A 13,127-nucleotide genomic window follows, 5' to 3' on the forward strand; every position below is an offset into this window, starting at 1 on the left:
GCAAAATGTAAAAAGAAGAAGAAAACAAGATCAGACGATTTCCCTTTCATTTGCTCCGATCATGATGATTCAGCATTCGCAATGAGGACAATTTTTATGTTAAAAGTCACTGTAATAATACAAAAAAAGAAATCATACAAAAAAGAAACTAATGAGAATAAAATAAAAGAAAAACTGTGTTTGTGTATATTTGAGAGGCACTTTTGGGAACAGAGACTCTCCACGCTTTGCTTTTTGTCCAAAGGAAAAATATATGAGAGTAAAACACTGTATTGTATATCCTGTTTTGATTGTGCTGGAAAATGCGTGATCCTTCACAGCATTTCGCTTTGACATTTGTGATACTCAAACCGTTTGAGTTGATTCAGCTTTTCAGCTGGAACCAGGATTGCAAATCGACGTGTTTTTCGTTTCATCTCTATGCTCGCCGGGGGTCTTTTCCATCCCATCGGGCATCTCACCTGTCGTGAGGGACGCCGTGATGGGATCGGAGGTGACGTCCCCCTGTATTGTGAATAGGCTGATGGTATACCGAGTGGAGGGAAGCAGCCCTCGCACCGACCACCTCGTCTTGGAGCCTTCCAGGGTCACTTTGGAGGTGTCGGTGCCATCGGCTGAGCTGTAGCTGAGGATGAAGACATCAGCGGGCGGCGCCGGCGAGCTCCACGCCACCAGCACCGAGTCGAAAGTCACCTCCGACAAGTACAGGTGGGAAACGGGCCTGATCCCTGAAGGGATATGGATTAAATGTCACCCCGGCGGGGAAAAGAGTCGAGAGATGGAAATGGAGAAGCCACGCCGGTGATGGATGGATGGATGGATGGATGGAGGGAGGGACGGAAGCGGCCGGCCAAATTAGCCTCGGGTGCCATCTCGATCAGGCGGACCAGAGTCACGAGGACGTGATGATTTAATCGCTCATGAAAAGGAGAGGCTAATTGCATTTATGTGCCATAAAGATGAAGTTGTGATAGGATTGATCAGCAAAGGAAAATGGGAAAAAGCCATGATGGAAGCAGATGTTGCTGTCAAAACATATGACTTGGACAGCTCATGATGAAGTGAACCAAGATGGATGGAGTTTAAACTGCTGCTGCTATAAGTGCACATTATATTTAGCGTGCAGTCAAATTGAAGGTGCAACTAACAGCTAGATTTACGCTTGATCAAACTTAAAACAAATGGAGCTTTTGATGGAACCACCTATGTTTGAGTTCCTTTGGGCACAGATAATTGGATGTTACGAGTGAAGTGGATGAAAAGATGACATCCAATTAAGGCTTTTCAGCCTCCTGATCTTGCAGCTTATCATCTCTCCCAACGGCCACGCTTAGAGTCGCGGACGACGTGAAATGATGAAGTCACGCGGCACCACCATGATGATGATGATGATGATGATGATGAGGACAACTGCGATCATGAAGAATGAAGTGATCAAGGTAAGGAGGAAAAGTGCATCATTTTCATGCTGAACTGCGACAAGTACAAAATGCTGATCGCTGTTGCAGATGGGCAAAAAGTCCAGCAGGAAGGATTATGATGGGCTGGCTGAATGGAAGAATAAAAATGAGGAAGATAAAAAGGCCCACTGCAAATTGGGCCAAAGTGAAATCTGCAATCTATTAATAGTTTTTTTCAACCCTGTCCGCTAAAATGAAAATCCCGTGTCCCCAAACATTCAATGTGAAATCAATATTTAGAGTGGCAAACGCGTGGCCAACAACAAAATAAACGACGACTACAACGACAAACATCTCAACCAGTTTGGCCTTTGCAACCTCATCATTTTGTGATAAAGGAACTAAGTTGGAGTATGAAGAGGAGCTTCACTTACATACTGTGGCAGTATTTAAAGGAAAGAGCTTTGCTGCCAAGTAGAATTTGGGAAAATGGGTACCTGTGAAGGCATCTATGGAAGCTACGTTGCTCTGCTGTCTCCCCCTCTTTGCTGCCACCGTGATGGTGTATTCAGTCCCGGGTTCCAAGTCCGTCAAAGTGGCGGTGCTTTCACCTCTCGGCACGGTCAACTATTTGGGCCCGACGAAGAGAAAATGTTGAACTGCATTTTCATCCAAAAGTACGTACATTTGTACCTCAGTAGTCACGCCCGAGGAGGACGTATAGGTGACTTTGTAGAAGTCAATGGGGCCTTGGACCACGCCCCACATCAGGGTGATGGTGTTGTCTGTAGATGCCGTCACAGTAAGATCCATTGGCACGTCCAGACCTGGCACAAAACACATTTTGGAAATAGCAGTGAGGCAGATACAATTCTGATCTTTGACACTTTTAGCATTCCAAGGTTTTGTCAATTTTGTTATCCCGGGATGGCATAAACGCTACTGTCGCCTGTCTTCCGAATATCCTCCGTCGTCACAGAAAGCACCTCGACATCCCATAAAGCTTTCCGACCGTGACGTCTTTCCAATTCACGGGAGCACAAATGTGATGAAAAGGAGCTGCAGTCACGCTTGCGTGCGTCATTACAGATCGATAATTCTTTCCTTGACAGGAGAAACGGCTGGATGATGCACTTTCTGTGTTAAAAAGCTATTTTCATAAATCTGCATCAATACAGACACTCTGGTCATGTTTTGGCACTCTTAAAGTGCACAGAGAATCACGTGGCGGCGGCGGCGGCGGCGGCTTTTAAACCTGGGCATCGAAATACAAAGACAATAAATATTTGCTGTCAGTGCAGCTAAGAACCTGTTATTCCATCTATTCATTCATTAGGAGATGAAGCTGTTAATTGGGTCATCCTTCACAGTTGAATGGGGTGAAAAGCTGGATCCTCCGAATGAAAGGATGCCATTCCACAAGATAATTATGGCACAGTCGTGGAAAACACATTTAGCCGTTCCATCAAGTGCAACATGAGTGTTTGTCAGGTGATGCAAATGAAAGAGTACATTGAAAGATGAAATTAAATCATGACATTTTGAAATATATATTATATATATCATGATGAAATGAAGATCAACTCTCATTCAGCTCATTCATGGCCCTTTTTTTCCCCCCACTGATGTGCTAAAGAGTCACCCACCCGTCCTGGCGTTCATGGTGGCCGACGTGCTCTGGTTGCCGCCTCTCATGGCGGAAATGCCGATACCGTACTCGGTGCCGGGCAGCAGGTCTGAAACGCAATCGATGAATTCATTCATCAATCAATCAGCCACAGACACGTAAACAGCAGGGAAATGTAATAAAGAGACGAAGGAAAAACGAGCGGACTTTTATAAAAAGATACGAAAGCATTGATTGCACAAAATAACAGCCAATTTCCTTGCTTTCAAAATGGATCTGTACAAAGACAATCAGTAACGGCCAGCCCAGAAATAGAAGCCACCAACATTTCCTTTCCTTCCGTTGATGAAGCTGGGCAATTTGTTAACACTTACGTACCAGTGAGAGTGGTCTTTGTGGTTGCGCCTTCATTTCGTGGTACAATGACTTTTTCGTATTGATCGCCTGCCAGCGTGCTGTACACCACCTGGTAGGCTTCCACCTAAACGTGCACATCAGATTAAAACTATACTTGGAAGTCACAAACAGAAGGACAGAAAGTGATGAGATGGGTAAAAACAAGCAATTTGTGAAGTCAGGCTACATTTACAGTGACGACCAAAACTCTGGTGAAAAGTCAAAATGCAAAAGTGTTTGCGTGACAAGGATTTGTGAGGTGAGGTGAGGTGCATCTGTGACACAAATCATTTTCTGCTCAGACATTTGTTGTCTCGATTAAGATTGATTTTCTTATTGCCTAATTAACATTTTGGATACATAGAATGCTAAAATAACATTTGAAAATGACTTAAAACCGTTAATACAGGTTTCATGATGGCAATCAATTTTATGGACGTCATTTCCTATGGGAAATTTGCGTCGTATGGATTGGTTTCATTGCACCGCCATGTTTTGGTATTTTTGTTAGATTTTTCGTTGTTGTTGTGTTTGCACTCTGCAGAATCATTAAAAATGGAAACAGTTGTTACGTTAGCAAAGCCCACAATGGGCTTACCTGCGCCTCACTGTTGTCCCATTCCAACTCCAGGCTTGTGGAGGTCTTGGAGATGAGACGCAGGTTCTTGGGCGCGTCAATTTCTGAGAGAAACGATAAAGCTGACAATGTTGAGGACACTGAGACTGTTTCTCAAGGGAGGGGGGGGGAGTGCACAGGCAGACATCAGCAATGCGGTCGCCATCACAAACATGACATGCGCTACACTGCAATGCATAAACCAGTTGAGCACAAAATAATAACCGCCGTGCAAACTTTACGGGCATCTGCCAAATGACCTTGAAGATGCGGCGCATCGGGCCATATGTCATCAACAGTTCTATTCCCGGAGGCAGGCTGGGGATAGCATGCGGCATGATTACCACATCTGCTTGCTGTCAGCTCTCACCGGTTGTAAATTCAATGGAAATGGATCCGCTGGTGTTCCCGTCCCTCACGCCGCTCACAGACACCTCATAACGGGAACCGGGGCGTAAGACCTTCACAACAAAATAGGCTTATTTGAAATCAGGGGCGGGCGGGCGGCCCGGCATTTGCAGTCAATGGCAACATTATAACAACAGATAGCAGGTCTTGGTCTTTTGTAGATGAGGTAAAAAATTTCATTAAAAAAAAAAAAATCAACAAACTTAAAAATCATAATCATAAAATAGTAATTTAAAAAATACAGTTTTGGATCCACACTCACCTGCAGGGTGTACTGGCTAAGCGTGGGCTGGAGGCGGAAGGTAGTGCGCGGGCCCTCGCCTCCCACGAGGCCGTAACGCAAGACAATTTGATCAATCTTGGCTTTTGGCGGCGTCCACTCGAGGAACGCTACCGTGTCTGACACATCGCGCACAATCAGCTCGGTGGGACCGTCGATCACTGCAAAACAATTCCATCTGTAAACTTCAGAGGGAAACGGCTTCGACTATATTGCACACAGGCACGTCTCAATCGAGTCCAAATGTCAGAGTGAAGTTCCTTTCATTTCTGCACCTTCAAGTCTGATATGATGTTTGAGAAATGTAGCAAATCTTTTCCGAGGTGTCAACATTCCATGCTGTGGTGGCATTTTCTTTTCTTTTCTTTTCTTTCGTGCGTGTTGACCCGCGGGGGGAACTCAAGTGAATGGCATGTTTACCACAATGTGCAAAAAGGGAAGCACATTCTCCTCAAAAGGACTTCTCGGAGCTTTCTTGGGTGGAAAGAAAAAAAAAAAAAGTCCTGGACTCAAATTTGACTGGTCTACCTTCTTCCTTGATGTAGTCACAATTGGGCCCTTGGGCCTCGTCCTAGAAAAAGAGCCTCAGGAAGAAAACAGCAAAGAAGAATCTGCCTCTGGTTGTTTCCTTGGACACCTCATCATACTTCCCCTTCTCCGAGGAAGAATATATTTTTCTCGTAAATAACCGAGTGCCTTCAACAGACTTATCTTAACGCTCTTACGGTAACCAATCGGATCTTTTCTCATGAGCTGTCATGAATTATTAACCAGCAAGCGGCATTAAAGGCGACTTAATTACAGCTCATAACTCGATCCACAGTCTTGACAGGAAATTGATGGTGTTTGGACTACGGAGATGAGACTCTCAAATTTGACGAACAACTTTTGAATTGAATCTATACGAGACGCGTTCATGAAGCCAGCTGGATGAAGAGTAAAGGTGATACATCATCCAGACAAGACAGAGGCGGCTCATCCGTGCGTGTGCGTGTGCGTGTGCGTGTGCGTGCGCAATACTTCATATTAATATGAGATGATTTTTGCCGGCATTGAATGTGATTTTTCAACTTTGTTTGAAGAAGTAGAAAGAGTCCGATTCAGTACGTACGTGTCGTGACGGTCGCGGTAAAGGGCTGACTACGACCTTGGTCTCGGAGTGCCACCAGGCTCACGGTGTACTCCTCGCCTGGTCTCAGACCAGTTTGCACAAAGGACGTGATGGTGCTCGGCAGCTGGGCAGTCATCCCGCCATCGTTGTCCTAGGGGAAAACAAGAAGAAGAAGAAGAAAAAAAACAAAGATTGGGTTGTTTGGCATACAAAGGCACATTTCTGGTCACTGCAGAAGTTGGAACCAGAAGGTTGCAGACACACTCCATTCTGAAAGACCTCCCAAAAGCCCGCAGGACGAAGGCTGGTGTGGCGGGTCGTTACAGATGCAATCTATTTCAATTAGTCACGGGATGGCCAGCGACAACAACAAGCGTGATGTTTCAATAGGATCCCGTGCCCAGACTCGAGGTACTCCATCCTGTCCTTATCATTGCAATGTATTGTTTAGGATGGCTAACTAGTGTTGCGCACAAACATTTGAAGGTAAATTCAAATGTTCCCGACAAAATATTGAATCATTTGTCATCAAATAAGATATTGAAATTCATTTGAATGTTTCAAACTTCTAAGACTATTAAAAAAAGCCTTCCAAGTGCTATAGCTGACTGCTGCATAATGTATCACAAGCTGTTGGGATGTACAGCCAACAAAATGCTGCTGCAAAGTATCTGACGCTTGCTCGTTCGTTTCTCTCTCTCAAGGTTGACATGCAATTTGAGCTGTGTGTGAGCCAGCCGGCCGGCCAGCCACGGGCATCATCGAGCGCAACTTTACAAAGATGCTACATAATGCAAATGCTTCATTATGCATTGTGATCTTTGAACTCTTTTGAAATTCAACATTGTGATGTATTTTCTGGGCAGGTTTCTCGAGACCAGGAAGCTGCCAAGAAATGATTTTGTTCTCATATTAGTCAAAACGTCTCTCACATTGAATGATGTTATTTTAAAAAGTGCCCACAAATTATTTATGGATTTGAGTACATACACATGAAGAAGAAAATGTCAAGTCTGCTGTAGTTGCAGAATGTCAAGTTCACTCCCCCTTTGAAAGGCAACAAATTAGACAAGTGTTTGCATAAGCAAAGGCTTTCACGCATATTTCCATTAGGAGATTGTCAAAATTCACAATCCCCCATTGCTGGATTAAATTCACACGGGGTGGGCAGGACTTCAAACTCCTAATGTGATTTCCCTGGCGGCTGTGAAAGTGCAGCAAGACGGGTGGCGGCTGGTGGGGGGGGGGGGGGGGGGGGAGTGAGGAGGAAAGCAGACGAGGTGAAAGAGGATGGAGGTTACCTTTGGGGCTAGGCGGCTTGGAGATCACAGCCAGGAGGAGGTGGAAAATGGAGAGTAAAAATGGGATGGAGGGATGAGTGGGGCATGTTACTGGAAAGAGAGAGAAAGAGGGCAGCACCATTAATGACCGGATGGGGAGAAAGTACACTATAGGGGTCCTAAAAGCTACGAGATCAAATTTGGAGGAACAGGGGTTGGTTTTTTTTTTTTTTTTGTTACTTTCTAAACCTGAAAGGAAACCTCCAAAAAAAAGGCTCCTATTGTCAGATAAGTCTGGGACACCGATCAAACCAAAGCACATCTCCCCCGTAGGAGAACTTAAAGGAGAAAAGCAATTACTGTGAGAGGGCTGAGATTAAAGTGCCCAGAGTACCTGAGTTTACCGCCAGACTTAGAAGGAGAAAGGTTTTTGATTACTGGCTTTGGACCTAGTCTGATTGTGCTTTAACAAAAGGTTATGCTCTTAAATGGCTTTGCCGGATCATCCTTTTACACAATCCCAAACAGACTTTGCCATATTTGACTCTACCATGTGGATGCAACACTCCATCCAGTTTGTTTTATTTCCCCCAAAGTGCCTGATGAATAGAGTCATCTTTTTTACGGGGAGGGAGACTTGCCAGATTTGTTCAAATGAACTACGTCTGGAAATGGGTCCCTCTGATTTGATTGTTTGGAAACCACCGCGCCCAAGGAAAAACAACCAATACAGAGCTCAAGCACTCGCAGGCGACCTCATAACACATCTCAGCAAGCACATCCTCGCCCATTACCTTGGGCTCCAGATTTGCTGAAACTAAGGTGGAATATCCACATCCAGAAAATACCATTTCAAACAAAAGTCATTCCTTGTTTGCTGGCTAAAGACTAGCCCCGGGTTTGTTTTATGCGCGTAGAATGTTTAGACCAGCTAAAAGCGGGTCTAGTTGCTGTCATAGAGGTTCATTCAAATCTTGCTAGCAGATTTAAGAGACTTGGTCTTTTAATAGACTGCAAGTGGTAGTACAGCACCTTGGGGATGAAGCTGATCTCCCAGCCGTCAAAGGAATAGTAGGAAGGTTGCCACTGGACCTCGACTGACGTCTCAGTGATGGATTTGAAGACTAAACCAGCTGGATTGGAGAGGTCTGGTGTAGAAATGAGAGACGGATTATTTTCCTTCGCTACCTCGCACGGCCCATAAATCACATCCGTCCGTCCGTCCTTCTGTCCGTCCGCCCGCCGCATGCTGAAGGTGTCCAATGTTGAACTTTTCTCTCATGCATTTATTTATCGGTTCATTGCTCGTGGGTCTCGAACCTTTCCTAGCCTCACATCTCCAAATAACATTCCACTTCATATCTTTCCGAGAATACTTTTGAATAGCTGGTGGAAGGATTATTTCTAAGGGACCGTAAAATGGAACAGTACACATTAGAGGACAAAAAAAATAATAGTCAATAAATAGTAAAAGTACAAATACAGTTGCCTTGCAAGAGCTTCTACAGTAGAAGAGACCACAGGTAGCATCATAAATAATAAAAATCAAGACCATATTTCCATCGCAGACATTTTGCGTTGTCCATTACGTATTTATAAAGTAGGCGACTGCCGGTATCTATAAATGCGCATGGAAAAGACTCTCCTATTAAAAAAAAGAAGAAGAAATGTCTGTCTGTATTTGTGAAAAGCAAGTGGTGACATTCTCACTCACCATATTTTTTTTATCTTTATGCAAGATGAAGATGAATAAAACATGGTGACACACTTACAAGTTGCGACGCTAATGGTGGCAGGAACACTGATGCTGTTATTAATGACGGCAAACACATTGATGTTGTACTCCATGCCTGCATTCAGCTCTGAGATAGTGCAGGATGTGCTATTCCCAGGGAGACGCATTTCCAGTTGGACACCTGAGACATGGAAAAACACACACACACACACACAAGGTGGATCTTTTGGATTATTTAGAAGCTTATTGTTAACACGTTTTTTTTTTAGGGGGGAGTTGTCCAGTGCGCTTTGAGATTCAAGCCCATCTACAGACTCACCTCCCGGGCTGCTTGGTGTGTAGGTCACGAGAAAATCCGTCAGGACCACAGAACCTTCCCACTCCAGTTCCACATCCCTATCTGTTACTCCTCGGACTTTCAGGTTCATGGCAGGTGCCACTGAAAAGATAGATTGTGAGTTGAACAAAGTTTGCGCATTCTACAAGCCCTTAAATCCTTTTGTCAGCCCTCCAGCACGTGCCACTTGAGAGCGCCTCGTCGTTGGACACGAGTGTGCGCAGATGTTTTGTTGTTGTATTGGCAAGCTTTGCGCCTCCGAAACGTAAATGAACAGCCACAAGCACCCGCGTCTTAAAACCAAAGGCAGAGCACGGTCCATCCTGCACTCGAGTCAAGTCATGCGCCCAGAGGTGCTGTTGAATCTTAATGCGCCTGCATAAACAAGACTGTTTACAGTTGCTTCGGCCCAAAACAATGACAATGACATGAAAGGCACGGTGGAGAAGAAACACCAATGAGCAGAAGGATGCACGCTCAGAAAGGAGATGAGAGAGCAGGACGGAAGAGCAAATCTCCTCCTCCTCCTCATTATCGCCGCCGTGTCCTGTGATATTAGACTTTACAACACAGTGCTGAATTCTCCACAGGGAGCCTTTGGATACTTTAGTGGCCTTTTCAGCTACCCCTTGACAAATGGCCACAGGCTGTTTAGCATATGAGTCACTTTGTAGCAGTCAATCGGCACGGGGAGGGGGGGACGGCTCCTGAGTCACTGACTCAGAGGCATTTATATCTTTCATCCCTTCAACGAAAGCAATATCATGAAAATCATTTGATGACCATAAGACCGCATGCTACGGTTTGAAGACGAGGAGGCCACATACGTACATGAAATGTGGAAAAAAGGTGTACAAGATATGCAAGCGGCGTAAAGTCTGAATTGGAGATTTAGTTAGCAATGCCTCGATTTCTAAAAAGGGAATTTACTAAAATGATGTGGCGTACCGTATCTGGCCCCCCGGGTGGGCCTTGAGTTTGACACCTATGTTATGCAGGCGTGCAGCAGCCATCTGAAGGTGAGTCTTAAAGCCTCATTAGATGTCATCAAAATTCTATCAAACAGATTAGACGAAACTCAAATCTTGATGGTGTATTCCAGAAAGGTCAGTAAATCATTAGGACTCACCTTCGGGGAGCATTCTTAGGGGAAGGTTCATAAAAAAAGAAGAAAACACAGCCACCGTATTGCCTGCTGACCTTTTTGAGGAGTTAGGTAGTCCAAAGACATTCAGAGCGGCGTCGGAGGTTGTAGGGCATTGCGCAATACAGATTCTAACCATCCGTCTGTAATGTGAGAGCTTATGGAACGAGAGTGAAATACTTTTTGCTGGCACGACTCGGTTCAAGTTGACGGCTGCTTTGTGGGTTTGGATAGATGTGAATGTACACGTCCTCTTATCGTCCCATTTTAAGTCAACAGCGGTCATTATCCCCCCCCCCCCCCCCCCCCACACACACACAATGGGAGGCTAGAGGCCACCGGAAACACATTCCGCTTTTTTGCTCTTTTCATACCGGGGAACACTTAAGCCCGTCAACCTACGGGACTGGGGTAATTGGACTATTCGAATTGCAAATGTATCAGCAATTCAGACCACCTGACTTGGCCAGAAATAGGACGGCCAAGAGGTATCAAGTACAGAATAGCGCGCCCATCTGTCATCCGCTCCCACGTTTGTTGTCATCCATCACTCGGTCCACGCTCGCCTCCCAAACGCCACATCTGATATTTTGCGACAAAGACGCGCCAGACTCCCGACTCGGCGGGCGGCGGCGGCTAACGGGAGGCCTCTCTCTCTCTCTCTCTCTCCTCGTGCGAATGTGACGTTTGACAAATGAATGCTTCGACACCTTCTGCTGTCCGGCGACTCGCACACTCCGCCGCCTGCATTTGAATGAGGCGGGCACGAAAAAAAAAAAAAAAAAAAACACGGCAGTGAGAGCTTGCTTTCTGTAATTACCGCTACGAAACCGATCAAGCGAATGCATCGCCGGGAGTTGCGGAGCACGGATAGGCCAAAGAGTGTCAAATTTAATCAGATACGCCAGGTGGTTGAATTAATTCCTTCCGATGAAATCGCTTTCATTTACCTGCACACATACCGTGCACATATGTATGTCCATAGCTGTTGACCTGCAGTTGAACTTCCAACACCTCAAGTGGTGCGGAGGTGTGGCTCAACTCAAGTTAAAAAAGAATCAGGTCAGCGGTTTCTGAGCGTTGTCAACTTACCGGAGTTGCAGTCATCTCCAGCAAAGCCATCCTGGCACAGGCAGAATCCGTCCTTGCAGATTCCCTTGTCGCTGCAGTTGTTGGCGCAGTACACCAAGGAACAGTCCTCCCCGACATAGCCTGGTCGGCAGCGGCAGGTCCCGTTGACGCACAGGCCCTGGTCCGAGCAGTCGTTGACGCACCTGCCCACCACGCAGTCCTCCCCGGCGAAGGCGTCCTCGCACACGCACTCTCCGTCCACGCACAAGCCGCGGCCCGAGCAGTCGGCCGGGCAACGGGGCTCGGAGCAGTTTTCCCCGCCGAAATCTCGGTCGCACACGCATTCCCCTTCGATGCACACGCCCTGGCCGGAGCAGTCGTCGGGGCAACGGGGCTCGGAGCAGTTTTTGCCCGTCCAGCCTTCGTCGCATACGCAGCCGCATAGCTCCAGGCTGAAACTGCCGTGGCCGTTGCATCCCGGGAAGTAGTCAAAGCGGCCTGGGGAAATACAAGGAGGCTATCGGCATCCTCGGCGAGAGTAAACATGACCAGCCGCACGGCATATACGGTCGTGCTTGTTTGATGTCGTTGTCTTACTTACCAACGGCTTGGTTCTCCCGACAGCAACCGGATCCACACTGAGATCGGAGCATCGTAAGCTCCCTCTCCAGCATCTCCACTCTGGTGGCGAGCTGTTGGATGGAGACACTTGCCGGACATCCGCACGCCGCTTTTGGGATGTTGATACGGTGAGTGAACGTCATCTGAAAAGGTTTCCAGTTGTTGTTGTTTTGGACCCATTTTCACGTTTGCTATATTTAGCCAAGAAGGTAGTACCTGGCTGTCTGCATCCAGTGTCTGTTGAGTGTACTCTGTAGGTCCAACTGGGTCCAATGGTCCCTCTGCAGGGGCTTTGGATCCAAGCTCAGCACGTGGGCCTTGTAAAGGGATTTTTTAAAGGTGTATTGTTACAAGAATGTTTTTTTTTTTATGATCGACATTCAGGGGTAGGGTGATTTGGGTAATGACCGTTACAAAATCCACGTCGTCCAAAATTTGACCGAATCTCTTGGTATGACACATTCGCCATTCAAATAGGAGCCAGAGGTGCCTTTAAGAGAGGCACAAATTCAACTGAAAAGTAAGTCTTTTTGGAAAAGCCAGCCTTGGCCCTTTGAGCTGCCCGCTTGGTGAAGTGCAATTCAAAAAGAGGCCTTGAACCCTCGCATCTGTGTGCCAAAAAAAGCCGATCACCACCCACAGAAAATCAATAAGAAAGTCTCACCGTCCTCTGGTGGTGCTGAGGCGTCAAGGTCGACAGAGCAGAGCGATTCCATGGGTACGTTGATGTTGTAGACGTGGTTAAAGACTAAAGGTTGCTGCTCCTGCTCCTGCTCCTGCTGCTGCTGCTGCTGCTGCTGCATCGTCTGGTTGTCTGAGGAGGAAGCTGAGGACGCTTCCCCATCTGGAATCTGTCTCCTTACCCGAGTGGTCCGAACAAGTTTGCTGTCTCCGGAGGGAGCGGCGTAAGTCGCAACCTATTTGGGAAGAGGGGAATTTATGTTCAACCACTATGTACTCATTTGTCTCAAAAACGACCCAAAAAAAAACCTTTGGCCCAATTTGTCCTCATATGATTAAGTGATTTCATTTGAAATGTGTCTTTAACATATCATGATATCATGTCATATCAAAACAAATAAATATATATATATAATATAG

At 46.1% G+C, this 13,127-nt stretch overlaps 1 protein-coding gene across 1 annotated transcript in view; it reads right to left on the reverse strand.

The window, feature by feature from the left end:
• tnr (tenascin R (restrictin, janusin)) overlaps window positions 1-13,127 on the reverse strand; it is a 70,406-nt gene that overhangs the window by 15,395 nt on the left and 41,884 nt on the right. The window contains exons 6-20 of the mRNA XM_085929773.1: window positions 12,691-12,943; window positions 12,243-12,343; window positions 12,007-12,169; window positions 11,427-11,903; window positions 9,173-9,292; window positions 8,891-9,034; window positions 8,151-8,266; window positions 5,839-5,989; window positions 4,710-4,888; window positions 4,410-4,500; window positions 4,022-4,104; window positions 3,406-3,508; window positions 3,047-3,136; window positions 2,094-2,227; window positions 1,898-2,027 (exon numbers count right to left, since the gene is read on the reverse strand). Of these exons, the coding sequence (XP_085785899.1) occupies window positions 1,898-2,027; window positions 2,094-2,227; window positions 3,047-3,136; window positions 3,406-3,508; window positions 4,022-4,104; window positions 4,410-4,500; window positions 4,710-4,888; window positions 5,839-5,989; window positions 8,151-8,266; window positions 8,891-9,034; window positions 9,173-9,292; window positions 11,427-11,903; window positions 12,007-12,169; window positions 12,243-12,343; window positions 12,691-12,943 (2,335 nt within the window). The remainder of the gene's footprint in view (window positions 1-1,897; window positions 2,028-2,093; window positions 2,228-3,046; window positions 3,137-3,405; window positions 3,509-4,021; window positions 4,105-4,409; window positions 4,501-4,709; window positions 4,889-5,838; window positions 5,990-8,150; window positions 8,267-8,890; window positions 9,035-9,172; window positions 9,293-11,426; window positions 11,904-12,006; window positions 12,170-12,242; window positions 12,344-12,690; window positions 12,944-13,127) is intronic.

Source organism: Syngnathus leptorhynchus, chromosome 14, assembly GCF_054491065.1.
Source record: "Syngnathus leptorhynchus isolate UIUO chromosome 14, UIUO_Slep, whole genome shotgun sequence".
NCBI classification, from domain to species: Eukaryota; Metazoa; Chordata; class Actinopteri; order Syngnathiformes; family Syngnathidae; genus Syngnathus; species Syngnathus leptorhynchus.